This window comes from Lagopus muta, chromosome 6 (assembly GCF_023343835.1).
Source record: "Lagopus muta isolate bLagMut1 chromosome 6, bLagMut1 primary, whole genome shotgun sequence".
Taxonomy (NCBI): Eukaryota; Metazoa; Chordata; class Aves; order Galliformes; family Phasianidae; genus Lagopus; species Lagopus muta.
In genome coordinates this window covers 25716951-25735322 of record NC_064438.1, presented here as the reverse complement: position 1 = coordinate 25735322, position 18372 = coordinate 25716951, and the positions used below count along the sequence as shown (strand labels likewise).

General features: G+C 36.7%; 1 protein-coding gene across 4 annotated transcripts in view; it reads left to right on the top strand.

Moving 5' to 3' along the window:
• The window catches only part of TTBK2 (tau tubulin kinase 2), an 84891-nt gene extending 67947 nt beyond the window's left edge, over nucleotides 1–16944 (top strand). For all 4 annotated transcript variants that reach the window (XM_048948503.1, XM_048948504.1, XM_048948502.1 and 1 more), the window contains 2 exons: nucleotides 6750–8014; nucleotides 8983–16944. In XM_048948503.1, coding sequence (XP_048804460.1) covers nucleotides 6750–8014; nucleotides 8983–9451 — 1734 coding nt within the window. In that variant the 3' untranslated portion in view covers nucleotides 9452–16944. The remainder of the gene's footprint in view (nucleotides 1–6749; nucleotides 8015–8982) is intronic.
• Nucleotides 16945–18372: the final 1428 nt, after the last annotated feature.

Sequence of the window (18372 nt, the reverse complement as noted above, 5' to 3'; positions counted from 1 at the left end):
ATAATTCACAAGTAGAAAAAACTTATTCTAAAGTTAGAAAAAATACATTCTAATGTATTTCTAATAGCTTGATGCTGAAACTAGACTTGATTAAAGATTCTTGTATCATTATTATCGATTTGTGCCTAGTAGCTTCAAAAATATTGTAAGCGCATTTTATATATCAAATATCTGCACCAGGAATTGAAAATAAATGCAACATTGTATTTGCAATCCTCTATTATCAGGATGAACCTCTCTAATTTGTAGCATTTTCCTTTGTTTCTTAACTGAAAAAGCAGGATATCTTGGGCATGACCTCTTGTGGCAATCTAATTACCATCCTATGAAGGTGGTTAGATATGTAGTAAAATCTCAATTTAGAAATGCTGATTGAATTGTGTTCCTTAGAGTGATATGTATTCATTAGCTTTGATACATAAGCCACAGTCCTCATGAAATTTGTAGTTCCCAACTTTCCACAGGAAAATATCATGAAGTGGCCATGCTTCTTCAGTGGTTTTAATCTCTACATGTTTTATACCATGAGAAAATAACCATGATAAAATGGGAATTTGGTTTCTGTGAAGACAGAAATGAAAGCATGAGATAAGTGTGACACCAGTTGCTGTGTTTTTACATCTCTGAACTGTGTGTTAAGGCAAACTGATGCTCTGTTAGAAAAAGACTTTCTCTGTGAAACTGAAGAACAGTGTTATGATACTAGCCCATTTTTAATTGCAGTATATATGACAGGAGTATTGTGTGAGAGCTATAAAGTAATTATCTGGAATTGCAGCTGCTTACCAGTTCTCCAGCAATTCCAGCAGTTCTATACAACATAAGTAAGTTTGAAGAATATTCTTTAATTGATGTACATATTGTATTGAAGTTTGAAATTGAGTACTTGTTTTGGTCACATAATTAACAAACTAATTAACCCCGTATTACAATGACAATCATTGTCTGAAAGCAATTAAAGATACTTCTTACAGAGCAGTCAGTATTAGCCCTTTGGATATGTGAGTATAGGGGTTTTTGTTAGAATAAAGAACACCTTCCTTTACCTGTTAAGTGGTATAGGAATAACTGAAAAAGGGAGATATTTAAAGAATATTGAAACTAGGCCATGAATAATAGATGCACTTAAAGACTGTACACACTGTGTGTTCTCTATCCTCAAAAGATAGCCGTCACCTCAGAGGATATGAAAACACTGTTGTCTTGTAGCTTTCTAATTCTGCATCTGTGTTTCTTTCTCTTCCAATTTCTTGCATCCTTCACAAAAGGTTGATGCAAAAGATAGCATTATAGAACAGTAGAAAGAATGTAATCTAAGAGCTGTGGAGAGTTATCTTCATATGCTCTTTTCCTCCAGGTTAAGACTAGAGCGTGTTGTGTGTGAATTTTACCAATTGTGTAATATCTTGGGGACTGCCAGTTTGTTCAAATGAATACAGTGCTTGCAGTACTGTATATATGTCAGAAGGGATTGAGTATTAAGACTTAAGAGTCGTCTTTGGGCTCCATAACACCATGAACTGCAGTCATATGTTTGTCCTGTTTATCAGCATGTTAGCCTATAATAGAAAGAGACAATGTATTTTAGGAAATCTTGAACTAATTTTGTTCAGCTTCTTCCTTGCTGTGGCATTAATCTGGGAAGGGGATGTAAAGAATACAGAGGATTAGACTCTGGAAGGTCAGAAGGAATGATAACAATAGATGCAGAGAATTTTGAGGAAAACTATTCTGAACAGTCAGCTGGTAAGTTACCTACAGAATATGTAAGCATCACAGTGGTTCAATCACATGAGAGTAACAGTAGCTGTAAATTACAGGATATTAGCATTTCTTTTATCCTTTCATACAAATTTCAGTTGAATTTTCTTTGCAGAAGTATATAGCTGTGGAAGAAAAATTAAGCAATAGGGAAAGAATTATGAAGTAAGAGGAAGCTGGTGAATTGGAAAGATTCAAGGAGACTGTTTGGTATTGCAGAAGCTACAGGCTTGTACTAACGTTGATCATATTGCTTCCAGGCTGTAGAGCCAAAAATGGATGAAAAGTAGAAGGGAAAAGAGAAAAGACGCGTGAAGTTTGATCTCATAGATACATGAACTTATCTAAGCTAGGAAAGAAGTTCTGAAGATTAAATTGATGAGTGGAGGGAAGAAGCTGTTGCTGCAAGGTCAGGTCCCTACCTGCTAGTATTTTACAGTAATCCATATTTACACCTTTAGATCTTTCAAACTTAGCTGCTTTGTCAACCAAAGACCATTATTTCATTCCTCTGCAATTTGCTGTATACGTTCACAGAAGGTTTGATCCCAGCATATCACTTGCTGTTGCAGCCTGTCAAAAGTTTAAAGAGAAGAAAGCCTGATAGATGCCATAAAGGATGTCTAAGAGATATTTGTTGTTTTGTTCATTTTCTTTCGTAACATTCCACTCAGTATATTGTAAAGCTTCTTGAAGAAAATTCAATCTAATGTAATGCCTCAGAAAACAGAATGAAATTAAGAAATCATTTAGGGAAGACTGCTGGATTCAAGGTAGTGGTGATAATTTCATTTAAATATTCCAGAATAAAAGGAGATATTTTTGCAGAATAAAAGGAGCATTGCATCTAAGAAGAAAATTGTGCAGAACAGATTTTAAATACTGGAGGATACAATTCCAGCATACTGGGTGTAATCAGTTTATAGCATTATCTACCTGATTGTCACAATTCCAGGACTTTAAAAGAAGGCATATGATACAGCAGTTTACTGAAAAGGACTGAGACAATATACAGAACATTTTCTTCTTAGATGCAGCACATTATAACCTTTGTTCCTCAGGTTCAATGTTGTGCAAAATTGATGTAATTAGCCACAGAAATCTTATAGGATATGATTGTAGTTTGTGGCAGAAGAAAATAGAGTAAAAAACTTACTTATGATGAAGTCAGAATTTTAGTTTTGCGTACTTGGCCATGTATTATTTGTTTCGTAACTAGATATGTATCAAACAGTCTTTAGATTTCTGTGTCCCTGAATTAGATTAAACCACCATTTAAACTGGTGTACCTTGCACATCTGAGGATCAGCCCTTCTCAGGCTACTTGATTTTCACTTCCGTTGTGCAAGGTTTCACAAGGAAGATGACTATGGGATGATTAGGGTTACAGAACTATATGTTGCTTTTTTTTTTTTTTTGAAGTTGCTTTGAGAGTTTTTTAATACAATTATTTAGAGTTTGAGGAGAGTTAAGGCATGAAGGACATCTTTCATGGCTCATAATTAAATTCAGAAGTTAGGATGGAATTTTCTTATCCTTTCACAGTTGCCAAACTTTCTTCTGCTGTTGTTTACATCTCATCCTTATGGCCCCATCTCGGGGAACAAGCATTCACCTTCAAAGAACAGTCTCTCTATCCTTTCTAGGGACGTTCTTACAACCCTACAGTGTGAAAACACTAGCATTCAGTAAATGCATAATGGTGTATCCCTTTGTATTTTCATCCTGTGAGACCTCAAATATCAAACTTGTATAATAATGAAATTGTTATACAAGTATAATTATAAAATTATTATTATGTAAGTAAATAAAATTGTATAATGTAATAGTGCTTTTTAAAATCCCTTGTGTTTCTTTTTGGCCTTGTTCTTTTTTTCCCTCTCTTGGAGCTGCACCTGAAGTTGTAAGAATGCTTGTGTGAGAGGCACTTCTGCATGATTTGTATTTCTTGCATGTGTAAATGAAATGTCAAGCCTATTAGGGATATAATTTAATCCTTGCGCTTTGAGAAGAATAACAAAAAGATTATTGACCATCTGAGACAACAAGCTTCTTTTTGTTAGTGAGCACAATTCAAGAAAGTGAAACATGCATTCAGTAGGCCATTGCTGAAACTGAGCTACTCAGCACTACAGAGTCTTTGATGATACTTAGTGCACTTTTCTTTCCTTCTCTTATTTCAGTGTTTTTCTTTCACAAAAAGCTCCTTCTTGTCCTATTGTAGATTCTTCAACAAGTCTACTCCTGCATTTCTTGGATATAAGGGTTAAATCTGGATTGATCAAGAGCAGTCTAAAAGGCTAGAAACTGCTCTCTCTAGTTGTGGCAGAGAAGATGAAGACTGAAAACTGTAAACAGATTTCACATCAGAATTGGTTTCACCTAAAAAAGGATTGACATATAAGGGAGATGTCATAAGGAAAAAAGTTTCTGTGTATATGTATTTAAGCAAAGAAAAAAAAATTTAACTGCAATTGCAGCTCTTCTGGAAAAATACCAGGAAGAGAAATAACATTGGAGAAGCAGCTAACTAAGGCTGTTTTACTTCCCAAAACAGAGTCCACCAGATATCATTCTGTTCTATGGGAAGCCATCATTTTTCAGAAACGTGGAAGACAAGCCTGGTTTTTATTAATTAGCAAGTGATACGAATTAACTACCAGTGTAGCTCATCAGGTAAAAAGTTTTGAAAAGGAAGCATTTTACAGGATTTCCTTTTTTGGAAATTCCACCTGCAGCCCTGTGGAATGGTTTGTTGAAACAAGATAGAACTGATTGTAACTCCCCTGTCTCTTATACCAGACCTATTCCCTATTTTATTTCTTTTTCTTTCTATGCAGAGTTCCTGCTAAACCATTTTTATGGTATTAAAATTCAAATTAAAATTTAGGTATTAGTTGACTTAATCATGAATAGGTGCTTTTTTCAAATATCTACTTCTTCTGTTCTTGCTGTGGCCAAACTGATTTGCACTGGTTCTCTCACAGGAAAGCTTCTGCAGTCAGAATTTGCTAACTCAAGAGAAATGATGTGTCTTTCGGAAGAAAGAGCTGGACTTGGGAATAAGAATAGGCAAAGAGGACTGTTTTGCTGAATGAAACTAAACAATCTCCATTTGTTTGTCAAGGTAGAACTTCAATTCAGCAAACATAGAGGGACTGTATTACATCAAACTAAAAAAATGATCCAACTGGGAGACAAAAACTAGTCTCTTGCTGCTGGTCTCACTGGTTTTTTGGTTTTTTTTTTCGTTTTGTCTTTAATATATGACTTTTTTCCCCCCAATTTCAATAAATTTCAGCTCATTGAACATGCTACAGACTGATACATTCAGAAAACAGGAGTTCAGTTATTTCTGCTCCTTTTCTTTAAAAGAAAAAGAAATAATAATAAAGCCATGCTTTTTAGGTTAAGTTCCAAAATTGTATTAGGTAAATTAAAGTATGTTCAGAAAACATTTTACAGTACAGAAATATTTTCTTTAACAAACAATTACCTTCTCTTTAATTCATCTCTATTCCAAACTGTGATTTATTTTTTTGTGTTCTGTTCTAATGAGCTGTTTATAGTACACTTGTTTATATAGTACTCTTGTTTATATGCTCTTGTTTCATGTAGGTGAATGTGTGTGCATACTGATAGGAATGATGTACGGGATTATCAAGAAAATGAAAAAAAAAAACCAAAACCAAAACCAAAAACAAAAAACAGCAAGAATTTTAGAGAAGAATCTTCAGATTCCCATGAGTGTGTATATCCTTGACTGTTCGTTGGCATTTCTTATTTTGGAGAGTTCTGCATTTGTGAAGTTGGAGTACACAGTATGAATTGTTGCTGGTCCAGAAGTACCAATGCGCTAGCTCTTACAAACAACACGTTAAGCTCAGCAGCATGTCTAGATAATTTCTGTAAGAAGTTCAAGTGAAATCTGTCTTCTGTACCACAGACTATTTGGAAATAGGATCAGTAGTTGTCTCTTCTACTGTCACTGAATCAACAGTTTCAGGAGCTCCTGTCACTTGTGTGTGACCTCACCCCCGACCTCATGACTCCTGCTCTTCTTACTGTGCAGTGACCTGTCTTCAGTAGGAAAGCAAAAGAGCAGATCCATTATGGTTCTGCCCATACTTGATGGGAAAGAGGGTTTGTGTCCCTCAGGGTGGAAAGAGACATGAAGGCAGGTTTCCTATTTCCTGACTGTGTTCTCCAACAATTGAGCTATCTACTCAGTCGTTTTTCACACTGACTCTGAGTCAATACTGTATATAGGTTTTGGGCGCACTTAAGATTAGATTAGACCCATCAGGAGATTTAGTTGTGTGAATATTTAGTTTGTGAATCTCTTAATGACCTTAAGTAAGAAGTCCTGACCTGCTTGCTCAGTTTAATAATTAAAAAAGACGTAAGCTTATATAGGGAAGGAAATAGATAAAATTTGTGCACTCAGGAATATTTTTGAGCTGTAGGTATTAGAGGTACTGATGTATTTAATTAGGTAGATAAGGTTTTCTTATTAGTTCTTTTGAGAACAGTGTCTAAGTTCTGCTTAAATTGAAGTTTAAGTCAATTCCTGAATCTGGACCTAAATGTATTCTTTGTCTTCTATACTTGTCTAGAAAGTATTGTGGTGTACTTGTTAAAGTTCTATGTTTACATAAAACTTACACTGAAAGTATTCAAATTAATGTAAAATGGTAAAGTGCTTACCTCTTAATCTGAGACTCTTTTCCAGGATGTTCCTTGGTAACTGCAACAATTTCCCCTGAGATTGTTTTTATGTTATGCATTTCTGTCTTGGGATGATAGAGTATCTAATTTTCCTAGTTACCTATACGTAATTTATGAAGTTCAGGGATTATTTAATCATTGTGATTCATAGGAATCATTATTTAATGTATTTTGAATATATGAAATCACAAATGCAATATAAATAATGCTTTCTATGATATTCCTGAATTTTTCACCTTCTCCTTCTCAAATTTTTTAAGGTAACGATACCCAGGCCTTCTGTGGCATCCACACAGTCTGCTTCAGAGAGCTTTCATTATGGCCACCAGCTAGATAAAAGAGAGCGAGATGCACAGTCTGTGGAACAAACAGTGGAACTTTTATCTCCAAGGGAAACTTTGCCATGTTTGGTTGTGACAGGAGATGCCACAGTTAGTGGCAGCAGACCAGATATGGTACTTCATATCAGCCAAGAAGTGCTTGAAAGGGAAGAACATGTCAAAGAACGTACCAGTGTCCTGAGCAGTGGCCAAAAGGACCTACCTGAAAAACAAAGCGGGAGACAGGAAGAGAAGGAACTTCAAAAGCTTCCTGTAGAGACTGAGGAGGAACTACTTCCAGTGGTTTCTGAGGATGCTGTTGTAATGCTGAGCAAAGAACAGAATTCTTTGCCGGGAAGTTCGAAATCTGCAGATGAAGAACCTCTAACTAATACTGATGCTGCTGAAGAATCAAAGCCAAGGCCTGTCTGCTTGGTGCCAAATCAAGATGAGCTTCTGAACTCAACAGCACCTGAAACACCAGAATTTTCTCCGTCAAGACGCATCAACCCGTATGTTAATAGACAAACAAGCAAAATAGCACCAGTTCAGGAAAATGGTTTTCATTCTAATAAGGAAGAAGTCCATGTCCAGGACTTGCAGTGCCACCAAGTGGCTCTTACTACTTTTTTGCACCAGGAGGACAAGAAGGAGAAAAATGCTCCCAGAAATGGAGAGTTATTTCACTGCATTTCAGCAAATGAGAATTCTCATCGATCTAAGAAGGACTTAGTTAAATCTCCTTTTGTATTCAGGCAGAGCCGAATCCCGGTTTTAGCACAAGAAATAGACTCAACATCAGAATCCTCTTCTCCTGTTTCAGCAAAGGAAAAGCTTCTTTTAAAAAAGGCCCATCAGACAGACTTGGTCAGACTACTTGTGGAAAAGAGGCAACTCAAATCTTTTCTTGGTGACCTCTCAAGTGCCTCTGATAAGTCACTGGAGGAAAAAATGGCTGCTGCTCCGGTACCATTTTCTGAGGATGATGTATTATCCTCATTTTCTAAACTGACACTGGACTCTCATTTCAGCAAGCAGACAGAAGATAGTTATTTATCTCCAAGCAGCCCTCAGTCCAGAAAAAGCAAGATACCCAGACCAGTCTCCTGGGCCACTACTGATCAAGTCAATGGTTCAAGTTCAACTCATTTCCTTCCTCGGCCACCACCTGGAAGACCACCTACTAGGCCTGGGGTAGAAGCAAGGTAACAGTGAAAATAGAGATCGGTTTTCAGGTTGAAAATGGATTTGAGCTAGGCTGCAGTTACTATGCAGCATGTAATTGTGTAGAAGTCCCATCCTTATTGTTTTTTAATTGCTGGCCTTCAATTCTCTGAAAAACCTTGCATTATTGGAAAATGAATGAGGAAAGACTGCTAGTCTGCTTCACCAGTAAGTTTTATACATCAATACGTGTGTAGTCAAAATTTCTAGATCTGTCAGTCTGTAACTAAATCCTTCTTCAAATGCAACCACTTACTCAGAACTGTCAATTATTCACAAACTTACAGAAATCAGTAGGATTTATCATACGCAGCCCCAATTAACACTGAACTGTCCTTATTGTAGAAGCTTTAATTATTCTTGTTTGGAGAGTCCACCCATCAGTATGAAGTTAATTAACTATGCTCTGATCATGGCTAAGTAAAAACAACCACTTAATGGATGACAGAGTGAACTGCAGAAATGCTCCTTTGCAGGTTCTCAATATAGACAACCATGATCTAGTTTATTCAGTGCCTAAGTTACCAGGATAAGGAGAATTATGATATAATCAGTAATGTGAAATCCTCGGAAGGAAGTTGTGGTTTGCTTTGTCATCCTTTGTGTATAGGAGTGTACTGATGATGGACAGAAATGGATACATCCCATCAAAATAGATATTGTAAGCATTGCTTTTCTGTGCACTTCAACATTGCTAGGAAATTTCAATTTTCTTGTAGGTGCTTAAACTGTTTATGTAGGTGAATTTACACAACTAATTATTGGGTTGATTAGAACAACGTGGAGGCCAAAACCTAGATGTGAACATCTCTGCCTTACAAGAAAGTTCACATTCAGATGTCTGTTCTGCCATGTAAACTCCTCCTTAGTTTCCAATCATACTGTGTGTCTATTTGGATTTTGGTGAGTAGATTGAAACAGAAATATTTTTTCTTCATTTCTTCTTAAGGTTACGCAGATACAGAGTCCTGGGGAGTAGCAGCTCAGACTCAGATCTTATCTCTCGTCTGGCTCAAATTCTACAGAACGGATCTCAAAGACCAAGGAGTTCTACACAGTGTAAGAGTCCAGGATCTCCACACAGTCCAAAAACACCACCCAAAAGTCCTGTCAACCCCCGACGCAGTCCCAGTGCCTCCCCTAGGAGCTCTTCCTTACCCCGTACTGCTAGTTCTTCCCCATCACGGGCAGGGAGAACCCACCATGATCAGAGGAGTTCCTCCCCACATCTTGGGAGGAGTAAATCACCTCCTAGCCATTCAGGCTCCTCATCTTCTAGGAGATCCTGCCAGCAAGAGCACTGCTACAACAAACCAAGCAAGAATGGTCTGAAAGGATCTGGCAGTTCCTTATACCATTCCCCAAACACTAAGACTCCCACAGGAAAGAGCAAATCAGCCACTAAGCTTAGCAGATAGGAACTGGGCCTTGACAGGTATAAATCCGCCTCTTAAGTCTGATGCATGTTGTGTCTGTGTACTGTGTATTTAAAAAATTAATCAAAAAAGTATATTTAAAAAAAAAGTGTTGAATCTGCGCTTTTTAAGAACGTAAGCTTCATAAACTACTCATGAGAAAGCATACTTTGTAAATGAGTGGCCAGACATTGCCTAAGAGCAGGCAGCAAGCAGATCTGGGGGGAAGAGGGGTAGAGGGCAAGAAAAGAATGACTCAGGTAGTGAAAGAGGTGGAATGTGTTTGAAGTAAAAAAATATCTCCAAGGTGAGTGTTTAAAAAGAGTATCTCTATGTTTTCAGTTTACTTAACTAGAAGATTTGGCCTAGTTATTTAAGGTTTGTCTCAAGAATTATATAAGGAATCCAAAACCATGATTCCCAAAACAATGTCACCACTTGGGAGATAAGTGCTGCTCAAGCATAGTCTTTACAGTTTTAAAAAAGCACAGTTTATACGACAATGGTATTTCTACCTTATGATTCTCTTTCATTTTGAGTTTCACACATCCAAGTCACTTAGTGCTCATCTTGTCCCCTATCTGTTATAGCACAGATTTACTTACGTGAAGTATCATGTTTCTTGCCCCTTCTTTACTCTGGTGACATTTTAAGTATGGATATTAACAGTTTCTAAGATGTTTTTGTAGTGATATTCTGTAGAAATTTGTTCAGTACTAATTATGATCCAATAAGCTAATCCTTGGTTCCATGTTCTACACTTCTTTGGGAATCATAAGGGGTTCTACCTCAGTAGGTAGAATTTGAAAGAGCATCCTCATCTAGGAGATGAGAGAAAGAAGTCTGCAGTTCACAATGTTGCAGATTTGCAATGGATTGCAATGAATGTTTGAAAAGGAGTGCCTGATTTTTCCCTAACCAAAATGCAAAAAGAATCCTTGTTACTGCTGGCTTTTGTTTTTATTTTGTTAGTTATGGATCACTGAAATCACTATTCTTACAGTATAGAATCAATTATAACCAAGATCATTTATTTTAATAAAAACATGAAAGGTAAACTCCTTGGGAGGATTCAGGTGACAAATACAGCCAATACCTTACAAAATCTGAGTAAGAATCATTACAGCAAAATACATAGAAAACAATCTGAGATACTTTTGTTATTGGGTTTTTGTTACTCTTCCCAAATCATTCTTTGATAGCCAAACTTTGTTATCTGCCAGTGAAGTCCACAGTGTCTAATTCTTCTGATTTTCTTTAGTAGTTACTTAACAATCTCTCATGCTCTACAGAATCTCAGTAGAGAACACTTAGCACTTTTTGCTACATTCAGAAGAGAGTACTAGCTAAGAATAGTAACGAGCATGAATGCAATCCTAAAAAAGATGCGGCCAGCTCTCCTTGGTTATAACTGTTGTGGAGATACTGGATGTGTAGGAGACTTGTCAGCTGCTGATCTGCTTGCTGTAGTCATATGCCTCTCCAGCCAGCATCTGTGCTTTTTTCTATTTAACCTCTGCCAAATGAATACCTTTGGATTAAAAGGGAATATTTTGTCTCTGAGCTAACACATTCTAATGCTGCATTAAAGCTGCCCTGGAGCTGCACTGAATTTCAATTGCTCTGTCAGACTATGTTGATTTTTCTTACTGTTTATATGTATATTGTTTCTCATACGCAATGTAGCACAGCGTAGAACCTTAATTTCATTCAGGTTTCAATCACTACAGATGAATGCAATAGGTAGGGTATACCTGCTTTTTCTGAAAAAAAAAAAACTGTACCACTGGAAAGTCTTATTCCTTTCTTTGTATTATATTGTATAATAGGTGCTATACCAATAATTGCATGTCCTCATGGTAAATTATATAATATAAATATTTATATATACATATATGTACATGCTTATATAAATTCACTTTCTCATTTTTCACTTGTAATTTATGGACCACACATAACGCAGTTCCCTGTTAGTTCCTGAATACTCTTGGCATTGCATCTCCTATCTCCTGGAGAAAAAAAAAGTCTGGAATGCACAAAGTCTAACAACCTTTATATCTTGGGACAAGATTGAAGGACTACTGATTTCTCAACCAGCCAACATTTTGTCTTGCAGCTCTCTGTCTTTCTTTAGAATTGTGTGCATTTGTACATGAACAGGAACAGAAACTGAAAGGTATTTTCATTTCTTATCTCAAATAGGGCTTGTTGATTATTCATTTTATTTTATAATGTATGTTCTTCATTGTTGTGAATACTCATGATATAGGTACAGTGGTAGTCAATGAATACTTGATAGATGAATGTGACAACAAGAATTCTATCTTTCCTTCCTGCTTTCCTCATGGCATAAAAAAAAAAAAAAGAAAAAGAGAGAAAATTGGTTCCCATTTGTGATATTTCTACTCTGAGCACTGCTGGAATTATTTGTTAAGGTGGTATAGCAGCCTAAGGTTATTTTCCCTCCACTCTCCCTTATTTTCCATTTTGTTAAGGTCCTTTGAGCTAATTCCTACATTAATAGGGTCAGTTTGAATAAGTGCCAATTTTATGCTTGCTCTCCTGAAATGCTGAAGTTTGAGGTGTTTGTATTTTCTCTCTAGTACAACAGAATCTAGAAACAGAATCTTCTTTATAGATGAGAAAGAATATTAACACCTAAGGATTTTTGTGCTCTTTCCAAAAATACAGACTTGTTCATTGCTGCAGTTTACTGTATATGACAGGGGAGTTAGACTACTTGATCTTTAAAGGTCCCTTCCAACCCAAACCATTCTATGATTCAATACAAAATAAGCCAATGTTGTAGACATTCACCTGTACGTGAACTAGTTGCCAATGTAACAGTAGTAGACTATGCCAAAATAGGGTAAGAGATGAATCATGATTGATAATCCAGGCTTCTTTCAGTGCAATACAAGGTAAAAGGCCTCTATATCACTGAATGCTTCTTGCTGCGGATTCCACAGGGACTAGTGAGAAAATCATGAAAATGCAAACAGGAAAGTGGTTATGAGCAATATGACTTGAATTACCTGCTCTTCTAGAAATTTTTATTGCTTGTTGCCTTCTGCCAAAAACATACAGAATTGCATACTATAGACTAATGTAGCAACTGGTTAATGTAGTTAGATAGCAGTCACTTGATCACCTCATCTATATATTTGTTACTGTACTATTTCCAGGGGGTCTGTTTAATCATGAGCTCTGTAATCTCCGACACTTGCATATGCAACTGACATAAAACCATCAGTGTATGTGTGTGACCCTTGTGCAGAAGGGGAATGAAGGATCTACATAGAGTATCTGCAACAAATTTTCAGGAATGGGAAGATTTCTCTCCATCGTATACAACAGCTATAGTCATTTTGCTTAAGCATCCAGCAACTTGTATAGCAATTTTTAGCTGAAAAACAATGTAATTCAAGGAGCTGCTGCTTTGTGCTTTTCAAGTATCCATTTCTTTGGAGTGCAGTGCAATGGAGACATGGCATGTTCTGGATGAAAATGCTGCATGTGTATTTCCTTTTCACAGTGTTACCTGTGCTGTTTTTTCCAACACTTTAAAGCATTTTTAGAGAAATTGAGGCAGAAGCCTGTAAAATAAAATAGAACTTGAAAATATAGAACATGTCACAAAAAATTATGTCCTGCAATTTTACATGATACACTGAATTTGAGTGACAGCCTTGAAAATCAATATTAATATCAACAAAATTTGTTATTAATTGCAAATTCTAATTGCTAAGTAAAACTGTTAAAAATAACAGGAGTTGTCATACAGTATAACGACATTGGCAAGTCATATGATGGTAGGCACCTATCTATTTGAGTAGGATCAGTAAGCATGAACAATTTCAGTGTTCAAAGGCAGGAGCAATATGAGGTTTTAACTGCTAGTTCTTCAGGAGGCACAGACCTCTGGGGAGTTATAGCCACCAGCTGTAACTTGGAAAATCTGAACGTATTCTTGCCTTGAAGTCTCCATGCTTGAGATCAAGTTTTCTATCATACCTCAGTCATGGTGTAGAAGGAAAGGTCTGGTGCTGTATGTTTCAGAGATTTTTCAACTGAAAAAGGCTTGCAAGAGCTCTGCCAGTTAGAATTTATAATTATTATGGCATTGATTATCGCTGGCAAACACACAGAATTTTAATTTTTTAATATATATATAAATATACCTTTGTACATGTGTGAATATACACATTTACCTAAATACTGTATGCTATATAGAAATATATGTTATTTATATACATATATACACATGCTTATGTGTGTATATAGGTAGAAACAGTCTCAGCTGTTGCATCCCGTTTACTTAAACTCATTTACCAGAGTGAGCTGAGGTCTGTGGTGCTTTGACTTGGTCTGATCTCTGCTTTATCTGCCATAATTTTGCCATGCCCTAATGTTGATTCTCTTCAGTTTTACAGGGCCTGATCCTGTAGTTCTCTTTTGGCAAAAGTGCTGTAAGTCTTTCTTATCCCAGTAACATTTATACAATGGTTGATCACAGTGCTCCTAGAAATGTGTTATTTTTCTCTTTGATACGAATGTAGACAATGCCAGTTAAATGGTGGGGACTTTCCTGTAAACAGATTTTTTTCCATAATGAAATAGATATTTCTGTAGGACAGTAAGAAGCAGAAATTCTGCTAAAAAGATGATTATTTCAATGTTTTGTAAAGGTTTAGTTGCAAACCAGGAATACTTGCCTACAATTTTTGTATGAATGTTAAAAATGAGAGAGAAATTGAATCTTCCAGAAGAAACAAGAGAATAAAAGGGAGCTCAAACTCACTAATGAGCTCAATAACTAATTCATGGAATATTCTGATATAAGTTGTTTTTTGTTTTTTGTTTTTAAATGCAGGAATGATCCTGCAGGGTGGTGAGAGGCATGTTTGTCTGTTCAATGCCAGTGTGCAAGAGGGTTCTCAGGTGTCTAGGTTAATACCATGATCCCATGGAGTGCACTCTCCATAGAATATTTTTATTCAACTTCTTTAGCAAACCAAGTAGGCAGTGAACTGAAGGATTTTGTTTGCTGTTTTGATTTGGCTGAAATGTCTTGTTCACAATTTGCAGTGACTGGTAACTTTGATAAAAGGAAGCAAGGTTCAGTGTTTCGGCTCCATGCAGTCCGTAGGTGTGGATCATGCTGTTCTTAGCCAATGTGTGCAACCACATAAACACACTCACCTCACACAAGGATACCTCAGCTATCCACTTGAAGCCAGTCTTCCTCTCCCCTATGTGTAACATTTGTAAAAGAGAAATGTTATGAAATTCAGTCTAGATTCTATAATAACTACCTGGAATTATCTTAAGATATTGCAAAATGCTGAGTTTATTTAATCACAGTAGCAACAAGCCTCATTTGGTGGTCTAAGTAACCAGATTTTTAATATTAACCTCTGAGCGTTTGTTTGTTTGTTTTTAGGGAAGAATTGAAGAGGAATAAGAGGAATGTATTATTTTAAAGTCTAAAGTATTGACTTGGCAATTTTTCCAGCCTTTCAGGATTGATTATATAGGGTGATTTTACTCTCTGTTGCTGGTAACACATCCTCTCTTAACAGGAGCAGTGACAACACCTCAAGAACTTTATACTTTTGTGGGATTAATAAGCATTGCTTTTCTAATTTTCTACAATGGCTGGCAATTATGTGGGCTGTCTACAGGAGTTATGTATTTTCCTTTTGGGAGATTTCTTCAATAAAAACAACCATGTGGTTGACACAACAAATTTAGCGCAGAGCAAATTGCAACCTGCAAACCCCAGCAGGGAAGCTGAACCTGGGCTGCAAGGGGTACCCACAGCTTCCAGGCTGGTTTTCCTCTACTGCTGCAATAGAGAAATTGTCTTTCAGAGAACAGGAATTTAGTTGCAGTGCTCTGCAACAAGACCTGTGTACCCTGCTCCTTCCTTACTACAGAAGAGTTCCAGCTCACTGGTTAATTTTGGTGCCAAAATCCTGGGTGAAATTCTGGTTTTGTTTCAAGTATGTCAGGATTCCCACTAATGCAATGCAAAATTTAAACGCACAAAGTTGTACGTACAAATAATAATGAATGTGGATTTGAAGTTTCTGCTCTAAGTGTTGAGCAATGCCTTTTTTTGTAGTGCAGATGTTAGCTTGTGTTTTGCTCCTGTTTCTCCCCAGTCCACATAAACAGCTTGGATCCTTTCTGTTCTTGTGCAAGTGAAACTTTCATTAAAATAGACCCTAGTTTTGTTTAGCTTTTTTTTTCCTGTGTAGGGACTGAAGGAATAAATTCACTTATAAATCTTGCATTTTCAGTTACTTTATTTTAAATTGGAAAATGCATATTTTTAGTAAAGGCTGCGACATGACTTGCTTTTTGATCCCTTACTTTCTGTAAGAATTACTGCTGTTAGTCAGCTTAGGCCAAGAGTACTGAGTCCATTGTTTCTTTGGAAAACAATACTGCAGGTGGGCTACTCATACAGGGTCCTGATGGTCCCCAGTTGGCTGTGGTAATTCAGCTAGTATTAATTGGTTACAGATGTTTGTTTCATTTTGCGATCACTTGATCTTTGACCTAACTTTTATGTAAGGGACCTCTAGTAGCAGCAGGCCAGCTTGCTCTCGAAGGTACATAATGTTGACCAGCTTGGTCTGCATGGCTTCAGATTCTTTTAAGTCTTGATCTGGATTGTGGCAGACAAGGTCATAAGGGTTTGACACAAGGTGCGGTGAGGGATTTTGGTCCATTTCACAACTTTTCCTTCTCTCTGGTATGACTGGAGATCTGGAATGATTGGCCAGCAGCCTTCTCTGCATCTTCTGCTTTCTTAGTTTGGAATGCAACACTTAAAATTATTCTTGAACTTCTAACTGATTTTCAAACCAGAATTGAATTGCAGTGTATATTAGAGAGAGAGAGAGAGAGAGAGAGAGAACAGGTGTCAATTTTCAAATGCTTTCCTATGAATATCCAAACTGCTAAATCAAGGAAATCACCAGCAATGCCTTCAGACAAGTACTGACTTTTTGAAGCTGCAAACCAATGGCTGCTAATTGAAAATCTCTGGGCAATACCACAAAGAATGAAATTGGTGTATTAGCTAAAAATACAATGTTGTTGCTCCATAAGGAATTAAGTTCTTGATCTGCATCATGATTAAATTAAATGCAAAGTAGTCCTGAGGTTATTTGTTACCATTGGATAAGACAAATGTTGAGTCCTTCAAAATTATTTTGCTCAATAATTGCTGATCTCTTTCCCCTCCTAGGAAATCTTCTAAGCCATTCTTTTTCTTTTAAGTTTGCTCAGGCAACCAAGAACATAAGAGAGTTGATGCGCTTGTAATGGTCATTTGTACATAAAGGTGTAATTATTTATTTTCTCATTTGTACCATATCAAGGCTTTGTACAATGTTTTAAGTTTTGTTTTCAAATTATTTTGTATTTTATTTTTATAAACTGGTTATAAATAAAATACTCATTCAGCATGCAAAACTTCAATCCTTGATTGTGTTTGTATGGTGATTTTACTGCTTCAAATATACTGTATAAGGTTGATTTTTTTTTTTCCAATTTTTTAGTTGTTGTACGTTAGATGGAGAAAAACTTTGTTTTCTCTTATGAGAAAGCAAAAAGCAAGTGTCAGTTGGTACTACTGCAAAAGAAGTTGATGCTCATACTGCAAGAGTGAGTCAGTGAGAGTTCTACTGTTTAGTATATTGATGTATTGTGTAATAAGTAACATTAGGAACAACTCGACCCTCCTCCTTAAAGGCCTTCTTCTCTATTTGCTCATGTTCTTTATCCATCCTCTCTGCATTCACCCAAATGACAAATGACTGCCATGGCAAATCAGAGCAATTTAGTGATGATATGGTGGATCCCAGCCTTGTTTGTGTAGCAAGCTAGCTACACTTATTAATTTGTAAATGGGCTAAATTATAATTTCTTATTTAGCCACAGGCCACTGTAATAAATTTATTTTGTCCAGCTGCCTGGACATTCATGCCAAGGTTTTACAGCCTCTTGTAAAGTCTCATTCTCTCTGCAATACAATTTAGCTGCAGAGAGCAAAAACATTACTGAAGTTGTTATTGAATGTGGGCATTTTGTCCCATATGGAGATGCAGTGTTAACCAGTTGTTCTAGTTCCATCCAAGATCCTTTCATTTCTCTTTTTAGAAAAACTAGATAAAAGTACAATGTCGTCACAATATTTGTGGTCTATGTGCACACTTATCTTAGTCCTTGTGTGCTGTGGAAAATACTGCTTGCTCTTTGCACAGCAGAATACGGTTGCTAGGGAAATCTAGAAGAATTGGAGAAAACTTCTGGATCTCTTTCTTGACTTTGCCACTGTTATGCAGTGTATGTGAAGCAAATTAAAGGCCAGCTCTGCCCTTAAGAGCAGCTAGAAATGTACTGTTGTGCTTCTGGAGGGTGTTTGTTCTTAGTGTTCCCAGTAAAGCCACTATTTGATTACAGAATGGACACAGAAAGAAACAGAAAGTCAGCTGTATTAATTGGAATTTGAAAATAAAAGTGTACATGCTCTTACTGGAGGTGAGATATCTCAGTATCTTAAGTTACTTAGAATATTACATAGTGATCATAACCAAAATGAGAGAGTGGTCTCAACTCAGCTCCGACATACCTATGCTGTACAATTGAGAGACTGAAGAAGATCCAAGGCTGGAACAGGAACACCACTGGAGATCAGTGCTGAGATCTGCTCATCTGATTTCTGAAGCACTTTTTTCTTTTTTTAACCATCTTCACAACCACAGCAGACACAGTCCACTAGCTCTTGAAATCTTGCTGCACTTCTTTGCACCTGGACAGTAGCTTTCTCTCATGGAAACATGAACGTGAGACAGCTGTGTAGCACACACAAGCTAGCTTTCCCTAAGAAGGCTGGAGTAAATGAAATT